Raw genomic sequence first — 18,595 nt, forward strand, 5'->3', positions numbered from 1 at the left:
GGATCATAATAGCTATATTTGTTTCCAAGATCCTGTAGACCGTACTCAAGAAGTCCAGAATGAACCATTTCCTCACCAAATAAGTGACACATTTTTTTCCTCTCTTTTGCAGATGTCATTGGCAAAAGGAGAATTAGTTTATTGGTTTACTCATTTTTTTGAATCAGAATTCTCTAACATGTATTTTCTTCTTTCCCCTTTTCAGGCTTACAGCTGAAAATATCCAAGTTGAAAAAGGAAAGATGCTTGTAAGTACTTATCCTAATGATCTAGTCCATTAAAGGAGAGTCCATTAATGAGTCATAATTCTTTAAGATCAATTGAGGTTTCATTAATTCTTCCTTCAGACATGTATGAAACACTACTCACTTTAATAATTCAGTCAAAGTCATCTAAAGGTAAACGTAACTCTTTAAGGGGTGCGTAACCTGAACACTAGGTTTGCCTTCCTTGAACAAATGACTTGTAGGGTTTTCTTATCTACAGTATTTCTAGGAAGCCTATAAAGATGTTGACACTTCTAATACGAAAGATCATTAAGAAGACATCTTAAAACTGAGGTCAAATCTGTAGAAGAGGTGGCAAGCCAACTTTTTTTAGGTTATTTTTTTTTTCCCCTACGCGTTTGCCTTTAGTATCAGGTGTTGTGCCTTAACTCAGCTTTCAGTCATTCAGTAAAGATTCTGGTAATAACCTTCCTAATTTTTCACTCAGTTCTTACATTTTAAGACATGTATCTTCTTTTGCAGTCGTCATTTGCTCCTAATTTTTAGTTCTGTTCATTAGAAACAATTTAGGGAAAAAAGATCTGAATTACCAGATTTATGTGTACAGTAGGATCTCAATACATATTTACAGCATTAAATCAGCTTTTATTTTCCTTTTGCTGACTAAAGCCATATTTAATTCAATGATAAGAGATATGCTAATGTGATTCTTTATTCAAATTTTGACTTGAGGTTTAATTACATTAATATTATGTTGTTATTATGTATGGCCTGTATTATGAGTTGCACTTTATAAGTGCTGTGTAGGAGGAATAAAAAAAAATTACTTGATCTTTTTCCACTTTGGAAAACAGTATAATTATATTATATATGTTAAAGAAATTAAACTTTTAAAATTAGAAAAAATACTCCATATTTCCATTCCCAGCATTGCTATCTGAAATCAAAGATATACAGTCTTAAAGTGTAGCCACAGTGCTTTCAAGCGTAATTTATGCTTTTTCAGATTTGGTATTTCTATCATCACCTAGTCAGTTTTCTTCCTCATTAATTCCTGATAGTTTCTTTTTTAATTGTCTCTGGGTTTTTTTTTTTCTTACATTTTTCAGACTGTACAAGCAGGAAATAACCCTTCCCTAGTCTAGAAAAATTAGGTTGTCATGTGCTTTTTTTTTTTTTACAATAGTAACTTGAACAACTCTCAAGCATTTTTGACAGTTATTGTCTGAACTCCCTCATGTGCTTATATTTCTGGCTGGGAGGGAAACAAAGGTGCTCTTTCCGTAAGAGTAAATTCCCTCTAGTGGAATCCAACTTTCCTTTTCCTGTAACATGAAGTATGTAAATGCATCTTATAATTATACTGGCTTTTCTATTATGATTTGATTGTACTGCAATACATACTTAACTTGCTGTCTACTTTTATTATAACCGTCTTGTGTAATTATAACAATTTTCCTGGAAGTGAGACAGAGTTGTTTGGGTTTGGGAAAAAATTGCCTTCAGTTGTGTAATGCCTGCATTGCTCTATTCTCTGGGTATCTTTTTGGATTTTGTTTGTCCTTTATAGAGCTCAAACCTCCTCTGAGCTTTTGTTTTGCTTATTTCAGTTAAATATCTCCCATCTTGCTGCCATTTGAAAATTCACAATAGCACTTTGAGCCTGCGTAGTATTATGTTTTTCTCACATTTCAGCTGCAGTCATACCAATCTTGTCTTTGAAGGCTACAGATAATTGTGTTTTTGACTTTTGTCTGCATGGTGATGCAGACTGATGTGTGTAGAGCAGGTGCAAGTGTTTTGTTTGCACTTTCTGGCAACTAAAGGCTGCAGAGAAGCTGCTAGAAGATAGCAGTGGCAGCCAAGGAACAGTTCAGGACAGGATCACAGAAAGAAGGATTAATTAATCACTTCCACAAGAGCATCCATCCATCTTATTCTGGCACCATCAGGATTCCCTGCATTTACCAAGCAATTCACCAAACCTACAGCAGGGTTTCCAATCCCAAGAGTACCTATATGGCTAACTCCCAGTTCCCCCGCAATATGCATCTCCTCCTCAGGTTCAAGATTTGTCAGCTTTTATATGGCTGCTTGTTCGATGTCCGACACTAGCAGAACACAGTGTATACTATCTGCAGCTGCTGTATAATTGTGCAAAAGACTTCACAAATTATTTAAAAAAAAAAAAAGTGGGAGTAGAGTCCAGTTTCTTATTTGGTCTGTCAGTGAATTTTTAGTCAATTGGAAATATGAATTCATATGAACTTTATCAAGATTTGGAGTTCAGGTTGTATCATGGAATGTTGTCAGATCTTTCCTTAAAAGGCAAACACCATATGTGTTGTCTGCATTTACATTTTAAAGATATACTTTCTGAACATTAAGATTGGTACTGCGGTATCACAAGGAACATACTTATGTTAGTAGATTAAATTATATTAGGTTATTAGGTGACTTTCAGTTAGCAAATATTTGGTGCTGTGTTTTATACTTAGAGGATACACTTACTTTCCTGAAAAAAAATCACTTTAACATCTTGGTATTTCTTACGTACAATTCATAAATGAAGTAGTTACTTAATTTTTAATCTGAAAGGATGAAATTATCTCTTGCTGTTATTGTTGACTTAACCGGATGTATCATGAATTGCTTTCATGTTCTGAAATCTTAAATTGATCGGTTAATTTTCTAGATGCTGAATATTATCAGTGATGTGACTGAACACATACCGAATGGTTTAATTATTGTTTGTTGGAATCTTTCTACAATTACTACATTGTAGATACAGTACTCTCACATAGGAGGTCTTGTTCTCCTTGATGCGTCTGAATACCTGAGGTTTAGTGTTTCAGACTTGGTAATCAGCTGACAATGAGTGCCTTATTTTGTATCCCCGTTCAGCGTTAGACCTAATAACTTGTAAATACTAGGTCAGAGACCATTCATTATGCAGAGGGCCTTCATAGCCAAAATTGTCTGTCATGTTTATGAGGTGCACTGGAATTCTGAGAGGGAAAAAAAAAAAACAACAAAACCAAACCATAGTTTCCTCTGTCATTTTACTATCTTAATGTGACGTTTTACAGGGTTTAGGTGGAAGACATGGAGTATTAGTGTAAGTTAATGTCTTTTTTTTTTTGTTAACAAATAACAATGCTATAGAATGTCTTAAACATAGCATGAGAAAAGATTTATTTTAGGCCTTCTGTAAGTTGCATAAACTGAAAAAAAAAAGATTATTTTTTTTTTTAATGCCATAAACATCAGAAAAATACACACTACTTTTGTCAGACTTCAGGTTTTGCCATGGCATGGGCTGTACTTGGTTAATGAACTGAGGTAACAGAACTTTAACGCTTTGTTATCCCCAAGTGAAAGTACAAGTCTTAAATGGTCCCTCATGCTGTTTGCATCTAACTGTTTTACATGTCATATATGCGGCTGAAAAGGACAATATTGGTCTGGATAGTAGTACAGAAAAATAAAATATCTGTACTTAAATTTCAGAATTAATAAAATATGTGATCATATACTGTGGAAGCTTCTGGCTGTCCCATTCACTTTATGACCCACGATTGTTAATTTCTTGTATTACTCTAACACCAGCAATATGAAAATGTGTCTGACTAATGTATCTTAAAGGGATAGTGCCAATTTAAAAGTATGTCTGTGTAACAGGATTGTATCAACAAGTTAGTTAATGTTTTCATTTCCTGTTGTGTGTGTGCTTAGCAGCTTTTGGTGAGCCAATTTCATGGCTTCCTCAAATAATGCATCTCAGGCACACTGAAAACAAACACCCGCTTTCACAGAATATACAAAGGATTCCATGGTAAAGAGAGCTGGGAATGAATTCTCCAAAGTTAGTAATTGTCGTGTCACATAGATTCAGCTGCTTAGCTTTACTGAAAGTTCATTTCCTTGTAGAAAAAAATTGTGTGCTTGTTGCTCATACCTTGTTTGCATCTAGAAGAGGTGTTGCGATTTGGTAATAAAAATGAAGGGGAGCTAAAATTGGGAAGTTAATGTTACCGCTTTTGCTTAGCTCTTTCGAGGAGGAAATGTTCTTTGTTAATTAAATAGTCCTGCCTTTCAGAGAAGGTATGTTCCTCAAGATCTTCTATTTCTTAGGTTTTTGGGAACAGAGTTCTTTTATCTGTATTCATATTATGGGAATCCATGTTCTGCAGACTCTGAGAATTGTTTCTTGAGGAACTAAACCTCTAATGGATCTAAAGACTTGTCGGAGCTTTACAAACCTAGTGTGGTTTGCCATGCTGCAAGATGCAGTCACTGCTAAGACAAAACCAAAATGACCTGATTGTGAAGGCCCCCAATTAGTTTCCCAAAGCTCCACAACACAGTAAAGTAGGAGAAATGCTTGAGAGCTTATGTTTCCTGAAATTGTTGTTTGAATACTATCAGTTTTTATGCCTTGACTGTCATAAAATCTAATTTTTTGTCCTGAGCAAAAGTCAGATTTATCAACAGCTCAACTGCAATATGAATTAGAAATTAGCAGCTCTTTTTCTAACTTGGACATTTCTAAACTGCCATTCATCAGAAACACTTGCTTCATTTATCTTCAACTTAATATTTGTGCTGATGATAATCACATTTACCAAGCATAAGAAAGAAACATGCCAGAGCGAGTTCTCTATTGAAAAACAAATAGCTGCAATTTAAGGCTAGAACTAATTATTTATCTATTTGTTTTTAGGGATGCAGAGAGGCTTGAAGAGTTCTATACCAAGAACCAACAGCTCAGAGAACAGCAGAAAGCACTTCATGACACTATCAAGGTTTTAGAAGACAGGTGAAGTAGTTTCTTTTAGGTTTTGGGTTTGTTGTGTTTTCCTCTTACAGAGCAGCTCTGGATACTTTGGAAGTTGTTGTCTTGGTTTGATTTTTTTTTTTTAAAGCAGCCAGTCCTTTTCTAATAAAATCCAAATTGTGTTTTAAAGAAAAGTGTTGAATTTAGATTCCTCTGACTGAATTAGATTTTTGTTATTTTGTTATTTTCAAAGTGCTTAGTTTGCTCAGTTCAGTTAAAATAAATAGAAATTAAACAGATCAGCTTGAATGGCAGTCAGCCATTTTGAAGCACATTCTTTTCCATCTGTTTTTGTAGAGGTAGATTTGGTATCAATCAAGATGTAATACAAGGACAGAACGCAGGGCAAACTATATAATATCTCATTAAGATTTCCTAGTGAGTTATTTCTATATTTGAGGGGTCTCTTTCACCAGTTGTCTGTTTTACCTAAATTTAATCACAGGTTGTCTTTTTGCCTTCTTCTGGACTTAGACATTCTGATCACCTTTTGACCCATTCTGTCCTGCCTTTATTTGTTTCAGTTTGATCTGATATAGCAAAACAGAACCAAGAGATGTAAAATTACAGTGCACTTTTGTCTTTGAAACGGTATCTGGTTTGGAAAGTGTATGTTTAATTTGCTGCTATTAGGCTTTCAAAAGCTTTCTGGGAACAGGAGATCATTACATACTAAATTTTTTTCCCACATTCCTGCTGTGATACTAAAATTTTGCTTTCAACTCTGTTTCTCTGTGAAAGGCATTAGGGATAAACTTGTAACCATGCAGGTACCTTCACACCACATGGGTAGAGACATCTGCAGAGTGAATGGACTTTTCTCATCTTTTAGCAGATGAAGAACTCACATTGCAGAAAACAAAGAGTTTAAAGTAGTTTAATACAGCGAGATGATAATACGGTGTTTATTACAGTCAGATAAGCTACTTTTTCCATAATTTCACAATACTGAAATACCTGTAAACCAAGATGGCTTTTACTTCCAATAGTCAGCTGTGGCACTGGAAACTTAGGTGTTGTGTTTTGTTTTGTAATACTTCATGTGCTAGCAGCAGCAATGCAGAGCTCTTAACTAATTGATCCCTTATTTAGAAGGCAAAAGAGAGTCTGGTTTTCACTTGGGTAATACTGTTAGCTTTTTGTTGTGAACCAGAAATAAATTATCACCTGTAAAATGAACACACATTTCATTGCATGAATGAATGTGTCGAGTAAGATGGAGTGATCACAACAAGCCCTTTTCTGATAGCAGATAGTTTTTTAAACAGCTGATATAAACCATTAGAGACAGTGGAGGTACTGCCTTGCGTGGACTTCGGGGTCCGCTTCTAATTATTGATATCTAGGTAAAGATAAAGGATTTCACGTTTGCTTGGTGTTTGTTACAGAGCAAACTTACTATTTGTCCTTTTTATTTGATTACTTTGCTAATGACAGTGATATATCCTTCTTAGATGAAGTAGTAATTATATTTACTGAAATTATTTGCTTTTTTGTATTTGCTTGAACTTTTCTTATAATGATTGGTAATTTATATCTGACAGTATTCTTAGTAGGACACCTTACAAAGGCTTTCAGTGGCAGGGTGTAGCATGCTCCACTTCATTATTTAATAAAGTAATGCATGTTGCTTTAGAAGTATCCAGTACCTACAGTCATTTATGCAAATGTTAGCACATGTAGCATTAGATCGTTCAGAAATCTCAAAATATTGCTATGTCAACGTAGAAAACCACAATACTTAGTGGTGTTTTGCATAGCTGTCAGAAATTTTCTGGTTTTCATTGTTCAAAAGGCCAGTTAAGTGTGGCTATCTGCTTCATGTATGGCAATATTTTCTTAACAGAGGGACTTTTTCTCTTAATTTTATTGTAGATTAAGAGCAGGATTATGTGATCGTTGTGCTGTAACTGAAGAACATATGAGAAAGAAGCAGCAAGAGTTTGAAAATATCCGGCAGCAGAATCTTAAACTTATCACTGAACTTAGTGAGTTTTTTTTCTGCAAGTCTGAAGACAAAACGTACTATTTTATAAACTAGTTCTTCGTGAATTCCTGCAACGTGTTATAATTTATATATGGTGTTTTTAGTAAGCCCAAGAAGTTCAGTCAGGGGATACTTAACTCTACAGTCTGAAAATATGTAACATACCAATTACTAGTCATTTGACCCACCTTCTTAGATTGAAGTGCTGATACTGAAAGTGAACTGATGTGGAAAATCTTGCAGTGTAAAGTAGCTACTGTAGATAAAATGTGGCTGCTTCTGTTTATTCCTACAGCTAAAGCATAGAATGGCTGATTGCCAGTTTTTCTAAGGAAACCCTGACTTCAAAAGCAACTGGTGATCACAAAGTGGCAGGTTCAAACAGAAGTTTGCTGGATCCAGCCTGTGTCCTGTAGTTGGTCTTGGAGTTTAACTGCAGTAACCTATAACCTTCACATAACTCTCTGAAGCCCACAAAAGAATCTCTTCATGCCATGCAGCTTGTAGCCAGCTCATTTTGAAATCAGGAAGTCGTACATATGGAACAGGAAAAAATAAACTGTTGTGGGTGAGATGAAGGCAGGACACAACAAATGTCTTCATAAAGAGAGTTTGGAAAGATTGTATAAAGTGCTAGAAAATACAGGACAGGAATTTAAAACGTTAATGGTATCTTGACCATTAATTGTTTTGTGTCATTTAGTGTCTTGCTTGATCAAGAACAATCAGACTTTCAGTGAGATTTAAAATATGGGGAATCTCAGGCACAAAAAGTTGCTTTTCAGTGCTTAAATTGTAGAAATACTAAATTCTGTTCTAATATAAAATACGTCAATTTTTCAAGGTCTTTTAATATTGGATATTTGTATAAAAATATTCTGAATTCTTGAGTTTAATGATTAACAACAAACAAGGTACAACCAGTCTTTAAATAAATCTCTGAGCCTTAAAAATCAAGGTGAGACCTATTAGGTACAAAATTAACGTGAACAGAAAAGTTGAGAGCTATCACTGCATTAGTTTGAGACACTGTGGAGAAAAGGCCGAAGGTGATGCAATAAGCTTGTGTGAAGTCTGGGCAGAATGAATTGGAAATTAAGAAAAGTAAATAAAAATTTTTCTGACAAAGTATGTAATTGATTTTAAGAAATTGGGGGGGGGGAAGAAGTCGTTCTCGCCAATTAGCTCGTTGCTTCGGTGGCTAAAATGTAATTCTAATTATACATTTGCCTTCAACCTAAGGAAGCAATTTTGTCCATGGAGCAAAGTAAGCAATTTATTCATCTTTACAACACAATCTCACTTGCATGTACATGGACAAAAGTAGTTAATGATTGTGTGGAACTAATATTCTGATCCAGTAATTGTGACACCTTTGTCTTTTCTAACACATCATTGTACAACGTTTTTAATTACTAGCTTTAAAATTAATTTTGGTAAGCCGTAGAGGGTGTATGGTATTAAATTTTTAGAATTGCTTCTGTTTCCTTGAAGGACCTGACAAAATTAGATATGATATGGTGTTAACATGTGTGCGTTGCGTTTTTTTAATCTTTTTTTTTTCTCCTATAAATTGCAGTGAATGAAAAAAACAATTTACAGGATGAAAATAAAAAGATAACTGAGCAGTTCCAGCAGTTACAGAAGGAGTTGGAGTAAGTTTTGAGTTTTTTTGGATATTCCCCCCACTATTGCTCAGTGGCAATGTCTGGGAATATAAATATCAGCTTTTAAGTCTTTAAAACTTGAGTTTCCTCTTCTCTAGTAGATTGTGAAAACATAGTCTACAGCCACTATAACAACATAAAACTAGCACCTTTGTATTGTGCAAAATTCTTAGGTTTGTTTTTTTTTTTTTAACTGTGTGCATCTTTTTTTTTAAACTGAGAGAGAAATTTGTCGTAGGAATTCTGTTTGACTTTGTGATTGTTAAAGATAATTTTGGTCACAGTGCGTAGCAAAACCTTACATCTCATTCTTTTATTACTCTGTTGGCTCTTTAGTAGCTCTTTCCTCCTAGGTTAAGACTTTAGAAAAACAGTTTCTCAGCTAGTCAAAAAGTCCCAGGATCTTGCAGTAAGTTTTTTAAATAAACTTATAATAATTTTACAACTTTGAGAAGAAAAAAGCATGGCAAATTTTGAAAGACAAACATAAAAATAATGAGCTACAAATTGACCATCAAATTGTAATCTGATATGATAGCAGAAATGTGTCATATGATGTTGTGGTTAATATGCAGATACGGTGCACTGTGCAAGGCAGAGGTGGCATTCCTTTCTTGTACAGCTGTGGTCTGACACCATCTGAATCTTATCTTAGTCTTGCCTATCTGTGAACAAGTTGCTCACGTGCATGGGGGGAATGGGACAGGTTGTGTGGACTTGATATGTAAGGCTTTTTCTGTAATTTTTTCTTGTCTTCGTCAGAAAGTGACTTTGGTAGAGAACAACCTAAAGTTCAGTTCAAAATGACTGTGGTTCTATTCCTTTGTATTTCTTGGTCTGACTCCCATCATTTACACCTTAATTATCCTTTCTTTTTCTGTATGCATTTCATCTTGTCAGAGTAACATATTTCATGACCCTAGGAGCACTCCTTTTTAATACCAAGTAGGAACAAATTTCTGTGTGCTTCTTACTGTATAATTGCTTCTCAACAATGGTTCTCCTATGCAGCTTGGCAGCACATAGGAGGTGATGTGAAAAAAAAATTGACACAGATCCATGCAAACATGTTAGCTTGATCCCCAGTCTTGCAATTTAGCTTCCAGTAAAAATCTCTGGCCACTGTAGGAAAGTTGAGAATGAACAATGTAACACTGTTATTTGCTTTGCATGCTAGGTGGTTATTTAAATGAGTGCAGAATTGAGTGGATAAACAGTAATTAACAAGGATGGTCCTGCTGTTTGTGATATAGCCGCTGCCTTTGGTTGTTTCGGTTGAACTATAGCCATGTTATGTTATTTAGAATTAACAACTTAGATCAAAATAACATCATCACATAGGTGCAAGGTAACCGATTATTTCTGGTGCATGACAAGAAATTAGATTTTTGCAATCTTCTGTGTTTTGTTACCAAGGTTTAATGTTTGGGGGGGGGGGGAATCTAAGAATCCTTTATAAAAGTAAAATCAATTATATTTTAGAAGAATTGTATTATCCGATCCTTTATCAGATTAGAATTTCATTCTCTAAGGATGGAAACAGCAAGGAAATTTCTGCAAAAATATTTTCTGGGGTCTCAGAGAAATGTTTCTGAGAGTCAGAAATGATTTATTGCATATTTATGATGTGTAGTATGTATGGCAGCTTCTTCATTTGATAGTTTTTTGTGGTGGTATGTAGGAACTACTTGGTTTGCACGGAGGTGCAAAAATATATTTATAGCAGGCTAATTTGTCATGCACAGCCACGTGTGCCATTTAAGGAGAAGTCTAAAGCTACCTTAAATTTGCAAAGTAATTGGATGAATATATTGTTTTACTGTGTGTTTTGATTTTGTTTCTTAAGGTGATATAGTAGATGATACAGTTTTCCAGTTATGGTGCTTTCTTTGTAAATGTGCTGAAAACAGGAATAACAAAACCGCACATTTGTCAAGACTTCAGAGCATCAGTGCATCAGTGTTTGCCATTAAGTGTTGAAAGTTAGTCGTGGCAAAAAGCCGAACTGCAAAAATGCTTGTTTTCTCAGGCTAGGCAGCTCTTTACAGTTCTCCATCATGTTATTAATTTATTTTATATAAGATACTGTGATTCATTTCAATGCAAGCAGAAATATATCCATATTTCCTTTTCTCCCCTTAGATCAACACTTTACATCCTTCTCTTTATAGTTGGGAAGTGATCTTTTGGCCCATGTTTTCTCTTGAGAGTCATAAGGAAAAGTGTTACTGCAGAAAGATGACCAAGCAGGATGAGTTAGATTTCCTTGTGTTTTACTTTTATTGCCTCTTCCATTTCTCACTACCACCACCTTATGACAGGTAGCAATGCCCTTATTAAGTACAAAACAAACTGTATTTCAGTTGAAAGAACTGAAATGAATGCTTTTTTGCTGTTATTTCCTTGCTATGTCTAGATAGAGTTTTTGGAGAGAGAAGACATAGTTACTTGTTATGCCAACTTTTATATGCTGACTCTGCAACATGCTGTTAGAGCTGACTGTGAGAGAGAAAATAAACTTCATGTTGTGTTTCACATTACTTGTTTTACATGATTTACATTGCTTTTTACACTCCTCTCTGAAGACCCTTGTGAAGTGAATAAGAGGTATCATCCAGTGGACTGGAGAGGAATTGTTTTTAATGTAGCGCAGTTCATTACCATTTAAAATTGTCCAAAATCTTTTGTTTTGTTTTTAAGACAGTTAATATTCTTGGGTGTGAAGGGACTTCCATACAGGGAGAGAGACACTAGTCCATCCGTTTCAGCATTCTTTCATTCAGGTAGCACATGCTTCAGAGTACAAGCTAGAAACTCTACAGTCCCTACAGTCCACTCTACAGTTTCTTCCAGGGAAAAAGTCTTCCATAGTGCAGTAATTAAATGTTGACTTCAAATGTGAGGAGCTGGGGTTGTATGCTGTTCTTAGGCTTGATGGAGCAAGTGTGAATTTGTTGTTAGATGGGTCTAGAAACTGGGTCCTAGTATTACTGTTTTGCACTGTGATGTTATTGAGATGGCTGTATTTTCTAAATTGTTGCTTTCCTGGACCATATGATTGTTGAGCTTGCTGAAATGAAAGCTCTTCATCTTGCTGACTTGGGGTTTTATTTGACCACCTAATTTGGTCTCTAGGGAGAGAAAGCAACAAGCAATGGAATTAGAAGGAGTCATTCCAGATTCTCCGGCTCTGACTTCTTCATTTTCTGTGGTTAATCGTATGAGAAGAAAAAAAGAGAATAGGCATATCCGATACACAGAACATACACACTCAGATTTGGAACTTGCAGAAAGCAACAGTGGTAAGAGTATTGTATTTTATTTTTTTAATTAATTTTAAAATATATTTTTTAAGGGCTAAAGGAAAAAGGTGGTATACAAATTTGATTGCAAAGGGTGAAAACTAAAAAAAAAAGTGTCTTGTGTTTTTTTTGGTTTGGCCTTTTTCCATTTATGCTATAATACATGAGTCAGGGAAAAAAGGACTTTAGCAATAACTGTTACATCAGCGATATGCTTAAAGCTTATCTCAACCTCCTGCTTTTCTTCATCCCCATACACATGCAAATATAATAGTTTTCCAACCCATATCTCTTCTGTAACTCCAAACTAAAAAAATCTGTTAGGGTTTGACTTGTGCATACAGATGTGTCACCACCTAGTGGGGAGCGAAATAAATGTTTTGCCCCATTCAGCAGTTATTCCTCAATTAAAGTAATATTACTGAAACTGATAGATAGCTAATTCTAGCAGCTGCATGATCTTTCTTTTTCTGGTACTGATACACTGTTTGCATTAGTTTTGTGTCTAAGTCCAGAAGTACTGTGCACACTTAATTTCTAAATGTCATTCTGTAATAGGAATAGCTCTAATGTATTTAATGGTAAGAAATATTTTTGTGAAATAAGGGACTTTGGGCTTGTATTTTAATGATACACAGGAAATAGAAACAATCCAGATGCTTTTAATGTGCTAATTTATCTTGTGGAATAAAAACCAGTATTTTAAATGATATATGGTTCCATCAAAGTAAAAGTCTTGACTAAAAGTTCCTTTCCAAGTACAAAAATAGCACTACTGTGTGGTGAAGAGGATGGGTTGCTTATTCATGCCCTTTATTTTGCGTGTGTAATCTTAGTGCTGTGAATAGTTTCTCCTTTCTAAACATACCTACTTCTTTCAATTTTCTGAATAACAGCTTGAGCCACTAAATTAAACCAAAGTTAAATATGTGGGAAATGATGCAAATACGTATCACAGTTAATGGCTATGAAAAGCTGTTGGTGTCCAGATAGAAAGGACTGCATAGCACAAAGTTGGTCATGATTAAAATCTCAGATTTTTCACCTTTTCATTACTTTAGATGATGCAGCAAATTATTCCCTTGGATGTTTCACTTTTTAATAGTTTTGTTGCCGTATTAACAGGTCAAATATAGATTGAATACATACTTTTTATGTGGTTAGTATAGAATGTGATGTAATTATGTGGCAGTATTGTTTTATGGCTGACTGGCTAGGCTCATATTTGTGAGAGAAAGGATTAATATGAAATATTTGTGACTAAATTGTCATAGTGATACCTCAGAATAAAAATAATCAGATATGCTTAGGTTACTGGATCTACTGACATATCAAAATTCATAGTCAAGTGCTTTTAAGATCAGGATCATTGTCTGTATCTACATAAAATTATCACAACAGGATACCTAATTTCACTGTGTGAAAATGTTTCTACATCTTCTCCAAGAGTTTGGAAAAATTCCACTGTATTCCACGCAAGTGAACAGTCACCATGGAGAAGAGATACTGGTAGCAGACACCTGTGATCCACAACTGTCCCCTGTACTAAGTGAGTGTATTAACAAATTTAGTTCTAATTCCATTCAAAATAAGGCAAAAAAGTTGTAAAACTGGGGGTTCATCAACACCTGAGGGTTCATCTCTTTAAACACATGTGTCAGAAAAAGTATATTACTTTTAATCACAGAACTGCTGCTGAAATGTTTATTTTGTAATGCCCATCTGTATGCCACCAAATACATGATCTGGTGGCATAGCATCAGGGCTTAGAGTCAAGAAATAAAAAAGCTCAGAAGCTCAACTCTTACTGCAGATATATTTTAGGCAACTTATCCAATTGTTCTACATCTGATTTTCCAACTGTACAGGAGATAAAATATTCTGAGAATTGCATTTCTGTCTGACATGAATGAGTAATGTTTAGAGGTGTTTCTGTTAATTATTCCCTTTTTTGCCATTGTGAATTCATACGAGTCTCTAAGTCTTAAGTCCTCCTCTTCAGGACTGAATTTTTTTCTGTGTTTAGCTATAAATGGCTGCGAGAATCAGCATTTTAGAATTACTTGTGCAGGTCAGGGTTGTGGTGGTTGTATGTCTTGTACTTCCCCATCCTGTTACCTTGCCCCAGTTTAATAAACTGAGTAATGTTAAACCCCTGAAAGAAGGGAAACACATCTGTTTTCCTAATAAAAACACAGGAATAATAATCATAAGTGTCATCTAGGAAGTATGCAACAGAAGCATTTTCCTTTAAGTATACATTATCACTATCCTACATGCTTTTCTCAGACTATGCCCTGCTCTGGGAGTTTGAAAAACAGCTTTTACATTGACTTGTCTTTGTATTTTAATTTTGGGGAGCTGTATTCAAATTGGAAGCATATTTCTCTGTGATGATACAGTGGTTTGCTTGCATCAGAAATTCACCCCCCTTCTTCACTTACCACTTTCAGATACAATTTTTATCTGACACAGGTCAAACTATTTCCATAGTTACCCATTTTAATTTGTGATCTTTTTAGTTCTGTGTTTGTACAGTCTGTGTGAGTGCAGTAATATATTACAATGTATGTGTAACTTATTGTGAGCTTCTTCCTACTGATAAAGATAAACCAAGGATGGGAGGCTATCCTGTTCCAAAGCCAGCTTTTAACTTGGCTGCAGTTGTGGCAGAAACAATTGGACTTGCTGTTCAAGAGGAATCTGTAAGTACTATTCCCAGTTTTCTTATGTAATTAAGTTTATATTAATTAATAATAAATTACAGCTTTCAAAAACGGTGTTTTTCTCTTTTGTGTTAAAATTTTGCAGAAGTGTGCTGAGTTCCAATAAGCTCACTTTGATGTGCTTTTTCTTACTCATTACAGAATTGCTCTAGCAAGAAGAGATATAACTGCTGACCTGTCTGGGGGTTGGGGAGGAGGGTAGGGGCACAGTTCCTGCTGTGTATACAACTTTCAAGTTTGACTAAGACAGTGAACTAAATCCTTGGGTCTGCCAAACTCCCTTTGTGCAGTAATCAAGTCTAACACACTAAAAAAGATTATTTGGTGATAAGACTGTTTGGTGACTCAGGTGAGAATATTTGATGTTTTTGATTGGTAACTACTGTGAAAATGATAGTATGCAGACTTTTTTTTTGTGTGTGTGTGTGTGTGTGTGCATTCGAATGATGAAACTTTTTAACTTCCTTAAGATTTCTTTAAAGCCGTTGGTCAAAATGTCATATCTCTCTTAAATTTTATTATTTTTCAGAGTTTTGAATGGTTCCGTTTGAATGGGTCTTCAGAATATTTATGTGAAAACCCAGCATATTTCTAATTTTCAATTAGAATTAAATTCTAATAGCTTCTCATGTTTCCTTTCTTTGTTTATTTTCCCACCACTTGCAAGGAGTCCCAGAGCATACTGAGCACTGATACTCCTATGAGCCAGGCCCCAGAGAGCATGCAGTCTGAAGACTCAAGAAATAATCCGGTTTCTGAACCAAGAAATGATGACAACCATTTAGGGTGTGTTTCCACTTAGCTATAATAACAACGTTGGATATATATTTCCACTTGGTTATAATAGTATTGTTTTAAACAGGCTTATGTGAAGTTCTGGTTTTAGTAGAATTTAATAGAATTTAAAACCTTAAAGGTACAGATGTGGAAATAAATATTTTCCTATTATACGGGCTTCTTTCAAGTAAATGACATTAGAAGCAAAGGAACTGATAAAATGCAAAACTATGGACTTTTACTTTATTCTCAAACTTCTGATTTGGGCTTTTTATGTACACAGTCCCTCCCTCACTGACTTCTTATTATGACTTATCTTCTGAGGCCCCATAAACCTGGGGGTAGGGGGCCTGGAGCTGGGCTAGGAAAATGGTCATAACTTTTCTGCTGACTAGAAGTCATACCAGTTGACTGCCGCCCTTCCCACCCTCCTCAGGATGTTGTCAAACTGAATTTTTTTTTTAGTCCCTGTTTGTCATCTTAAATGTATGTTTTATTGATGACAAGAAAAAAACAAAGTACCTGAAAGAAGTTTGCATGTTTTTCCTTCACTTGCAGAAGCTTTGAGAATCTGTTATTGTGGTGATAAGATCTATACAAGAACCTAAATAGACTGCTATCACAACCATTCTCACTTTCTTCCATTTCACTGCATTGAAAGGTAGGGAGTCCTTTGGCAGAAGAGATTCCTAGGTATGCTTAATTCTGTCCTCCATTCTCAGCTGAATGAGGGCAGAATTTCACACCATACTAAAATGAAGGACACGGTCTGTGGGTTTTTTTTGCCTTTTACAGCTTTAAGACTTACTCCTAGACCAAAACTTTCCCTTTTCTTTTTCCTTCTGTTTTCAGTTAATAATAGCAGCTCTGACAGATTTAAAGTAGATCGCTGATAGAAAACTTATAATTTTTTTATATCCCTTTCTCTCCTCCCAGCCCCCTGTGTACTCCAGAAAAATATCTCATCTCTCACTGTATTCAGTCTTTCAGAACCATCTCAGAACACTCAACCACATGTTGGCTGGGATTCTCAGGTAGCCTCTCCTGTTTTTGGAGCTTCTAGCAGTATGAAGAGCAGCTCAAGTACAAGTCACACCTCTTCCGTATTAGATTCAGGATTGAAGCCTAATCTCAAAACCAACCTCTTCAACAATCCTTCCAGTTCCAGATCTCATAAAAGTAGATCAAAATCTGAAGATGTTGCTTTTGTTGCACCCCTGAATCTTGGAACTGAAATCAAGTCAGTTATCAGCCAGGCCTCTATCAATAGGCAAATGGTTGTGAAAAAGAATACTAATGAGGCTGTAACCTGTGTTGGAAACACTTGTGCAGCTAAAAATGAGGTGATCAAGAGCGATTTCCTTCTCATACAACAGAGGCAGCTAGAAAGTAGATGTGCTAAGAGAAAGAAAGCCGAAGATGAGCATGCAACTAGCTGTGAAAGAACATCCTTCAACAAAGAGAACTCTGTGCCCTTTCGATCAGGTGTTCAGCATATTAATGGAGAACATACAGTTGATAAGCCCTTGGATCTGTCTGATCGCTTCTCTGGAGTTCGTTGTCAAGAGAAAAAACAAGGAAGTGAGGAGACCTGTAAAAATAGACTGAAACAGGTGACCCTGCGTGACATTTTTTCCCACGTAGGGAAGCCCATTCCTGAAGGTTCACCATCCATTCAAAATTCCAACAGTGAGAGCTGTTTGTTTGGCAGAGATTTACAAGAGGAATCCTATGTACAAGAGGCAATGTTGGGAAAAACATTCCCAGATAAGGAAAAACAGATCCAAATGAAAGAAGAAGTTCCTCCCTACAAAATTGCACCACTGCCAAGTTCTGTAGAGACAGAGGAGCTTTTTGATGATGTGATGGTATGCTTTTCTGACTTCGTTTTTTTCTTCCCCTTTGAAATATTATATTTAAGCTTTGGGAAATAGTAAAATTGCAATATGTTGTTAGGTTGCCAGTGGCCATGTACCAAATAGAAAGAAAACAAGAACAGGACATGGAGATTCTGAACCAGCATCTGTACTTCAGCCAAACCCTTGTAGACTATCAAAAAATAAAGCACTGCAAAATGAGCAAGGTAACTTGATGAAAATGTTCCCTTTGTTGCCCCTTGTCCCTCCAGCCTGTGCTATGGTTGAATAGAATTTTTAATACCTTCTTTTCTCCCACTTTAATCACTTTCTCTGCTCTGCTTCTAACTTAGACTCATCCTGTTCAGGAGTTCTCAAGATCACTCCCCACATTTTCAGCCTGTGTCTTCCTGGCATTCTTTTGCCACTATATAATTAATATATCATTGGCATTCAACTACAAACTCGACAGGCTAGGAATCTTGTTCTTTCTCGTTTATTTAGTGTTGTTTTCTGCAGCGTGTGAATAACAGATACTGAAGTAAAATCTCAGGAAGTTTGAGTTTGTACTATCTATATCAAATGCTTGAAAACTGTACCTAAGTGTAAGGATAAGCCATTTTGTTAATATTTTTTCTGATTCCTGATGATCTATTAAAGATATTTGTATCTTTAGTGATAACAAACAGATGCTGCCAGATGCGCTTCCTAGAAGTTGTATCTTCTTTTCTGTTGAGTGGTCCTGGTATGAAAACTTCTTTTTTGAACTGGGATTTTAGAATCACTGCTTCTGTATTCCTTAGCTGAGCTGTTACACTGCATACTTTATTTAGAAATAATTGCATTGTGAATTTGAAAAAATCTGTCAGCAGTTGTTGTGGCCATGTAGATTGGTATCTAAACCTCTACTTCACAGATAAATCAAGCCGTCTCTGAAACAATGACCAGACAATTTTTTGTGCTTTTTCGTATTCTAAGACCTGACTTTTGTATTCTTATTGATCTAATATTGTCTGTCCAGTATTAATACTACTTGATTTACACAGTACAGAGATTTTACCTGCAAGAGTATTTTATGTATTACATACCTCATACAAACACAAAGGAGTGGTGTGCTCCCTGAATATAACAAAAAACCCTTAAAGATCTATTTCTAACTCTTCAGACAAAATGAGTATGTTAAGTTTTTGAGAAAAATGAATCCCTAAACCCAAAG

The 18,595-nt window shown here is 35.5% G+C and overlaps 1 protein-coding gene across 5 annotated transcripts in view; it reads left to right on the forward strand.

Annotated features, from left to right (window-relative positions):
• Positions 1 to 18,595, forward strand: part of RBBP8 (RB binding protein 8, endonuclease) — a 45,157-nt gene that overhangs the window by 14,161 nt on the left and 12,401 nt on the right. For all 5 annotated transcript variants that reach the window (XM_075084824.1, XM_075084821.1, XM_075084825.1 and 2 more), the window contains 10 exons: positions 206 to 248; positions 4,951 to 5,046; positions 6,940 to 7,052; positions 8,631 to 8,706; positions 11,854 to 12,020; positions 13,468 to 13,569; positions 14,628 to 14,725; positions 15,414 to 15,532; positions 16,506 to 17,391; positions 17,480 to 17,606. In XM_075084824.1, the coding sequence (XP_074940925.1) occupies positions 206 to 248; positions 4,951 to 5,046; positions 6,940 to 7,052; positions 8,631 to 8,706; positions 11,854 to 12,020; positions 13,468 to 13,569; positions 14,628 to 14,725; positions 15,414 to 15,532; positions 16,506 to 17,391; positions 17,480 to 17,606 (1,827 nt within the window). The remainder of the gene's footprint in view (positions 1 to 205; positions 249 to 4,950; positions 5,047 to 6,939; positions 7,053 to 8,630; positions 8,707 to 11,853; positions 12,021 to 13,467; positions 13,570 to 14,627; positions 14,726 to 15,413; positions 15,533 to 16,505; positions 17,392 to 17,479; positions 17,607 to 18,595) is intronic.

Source organism: Phalacrocorax aristotelis, chromosome 2 (genome assembly GCF_949628215.1).
Source record: "Phalacrocorax aristotelis chromosome 2, bGulAri2.1, whole genome shotgun sequence".
Taxonomy (NCBI): domain Eukaryota; kingdom Metazoa; phylum Chordata; class Aves; order Suliformes; family Phalacrocoracidae; genus Phalacrocorax; species Phalacrocorax aristotelis.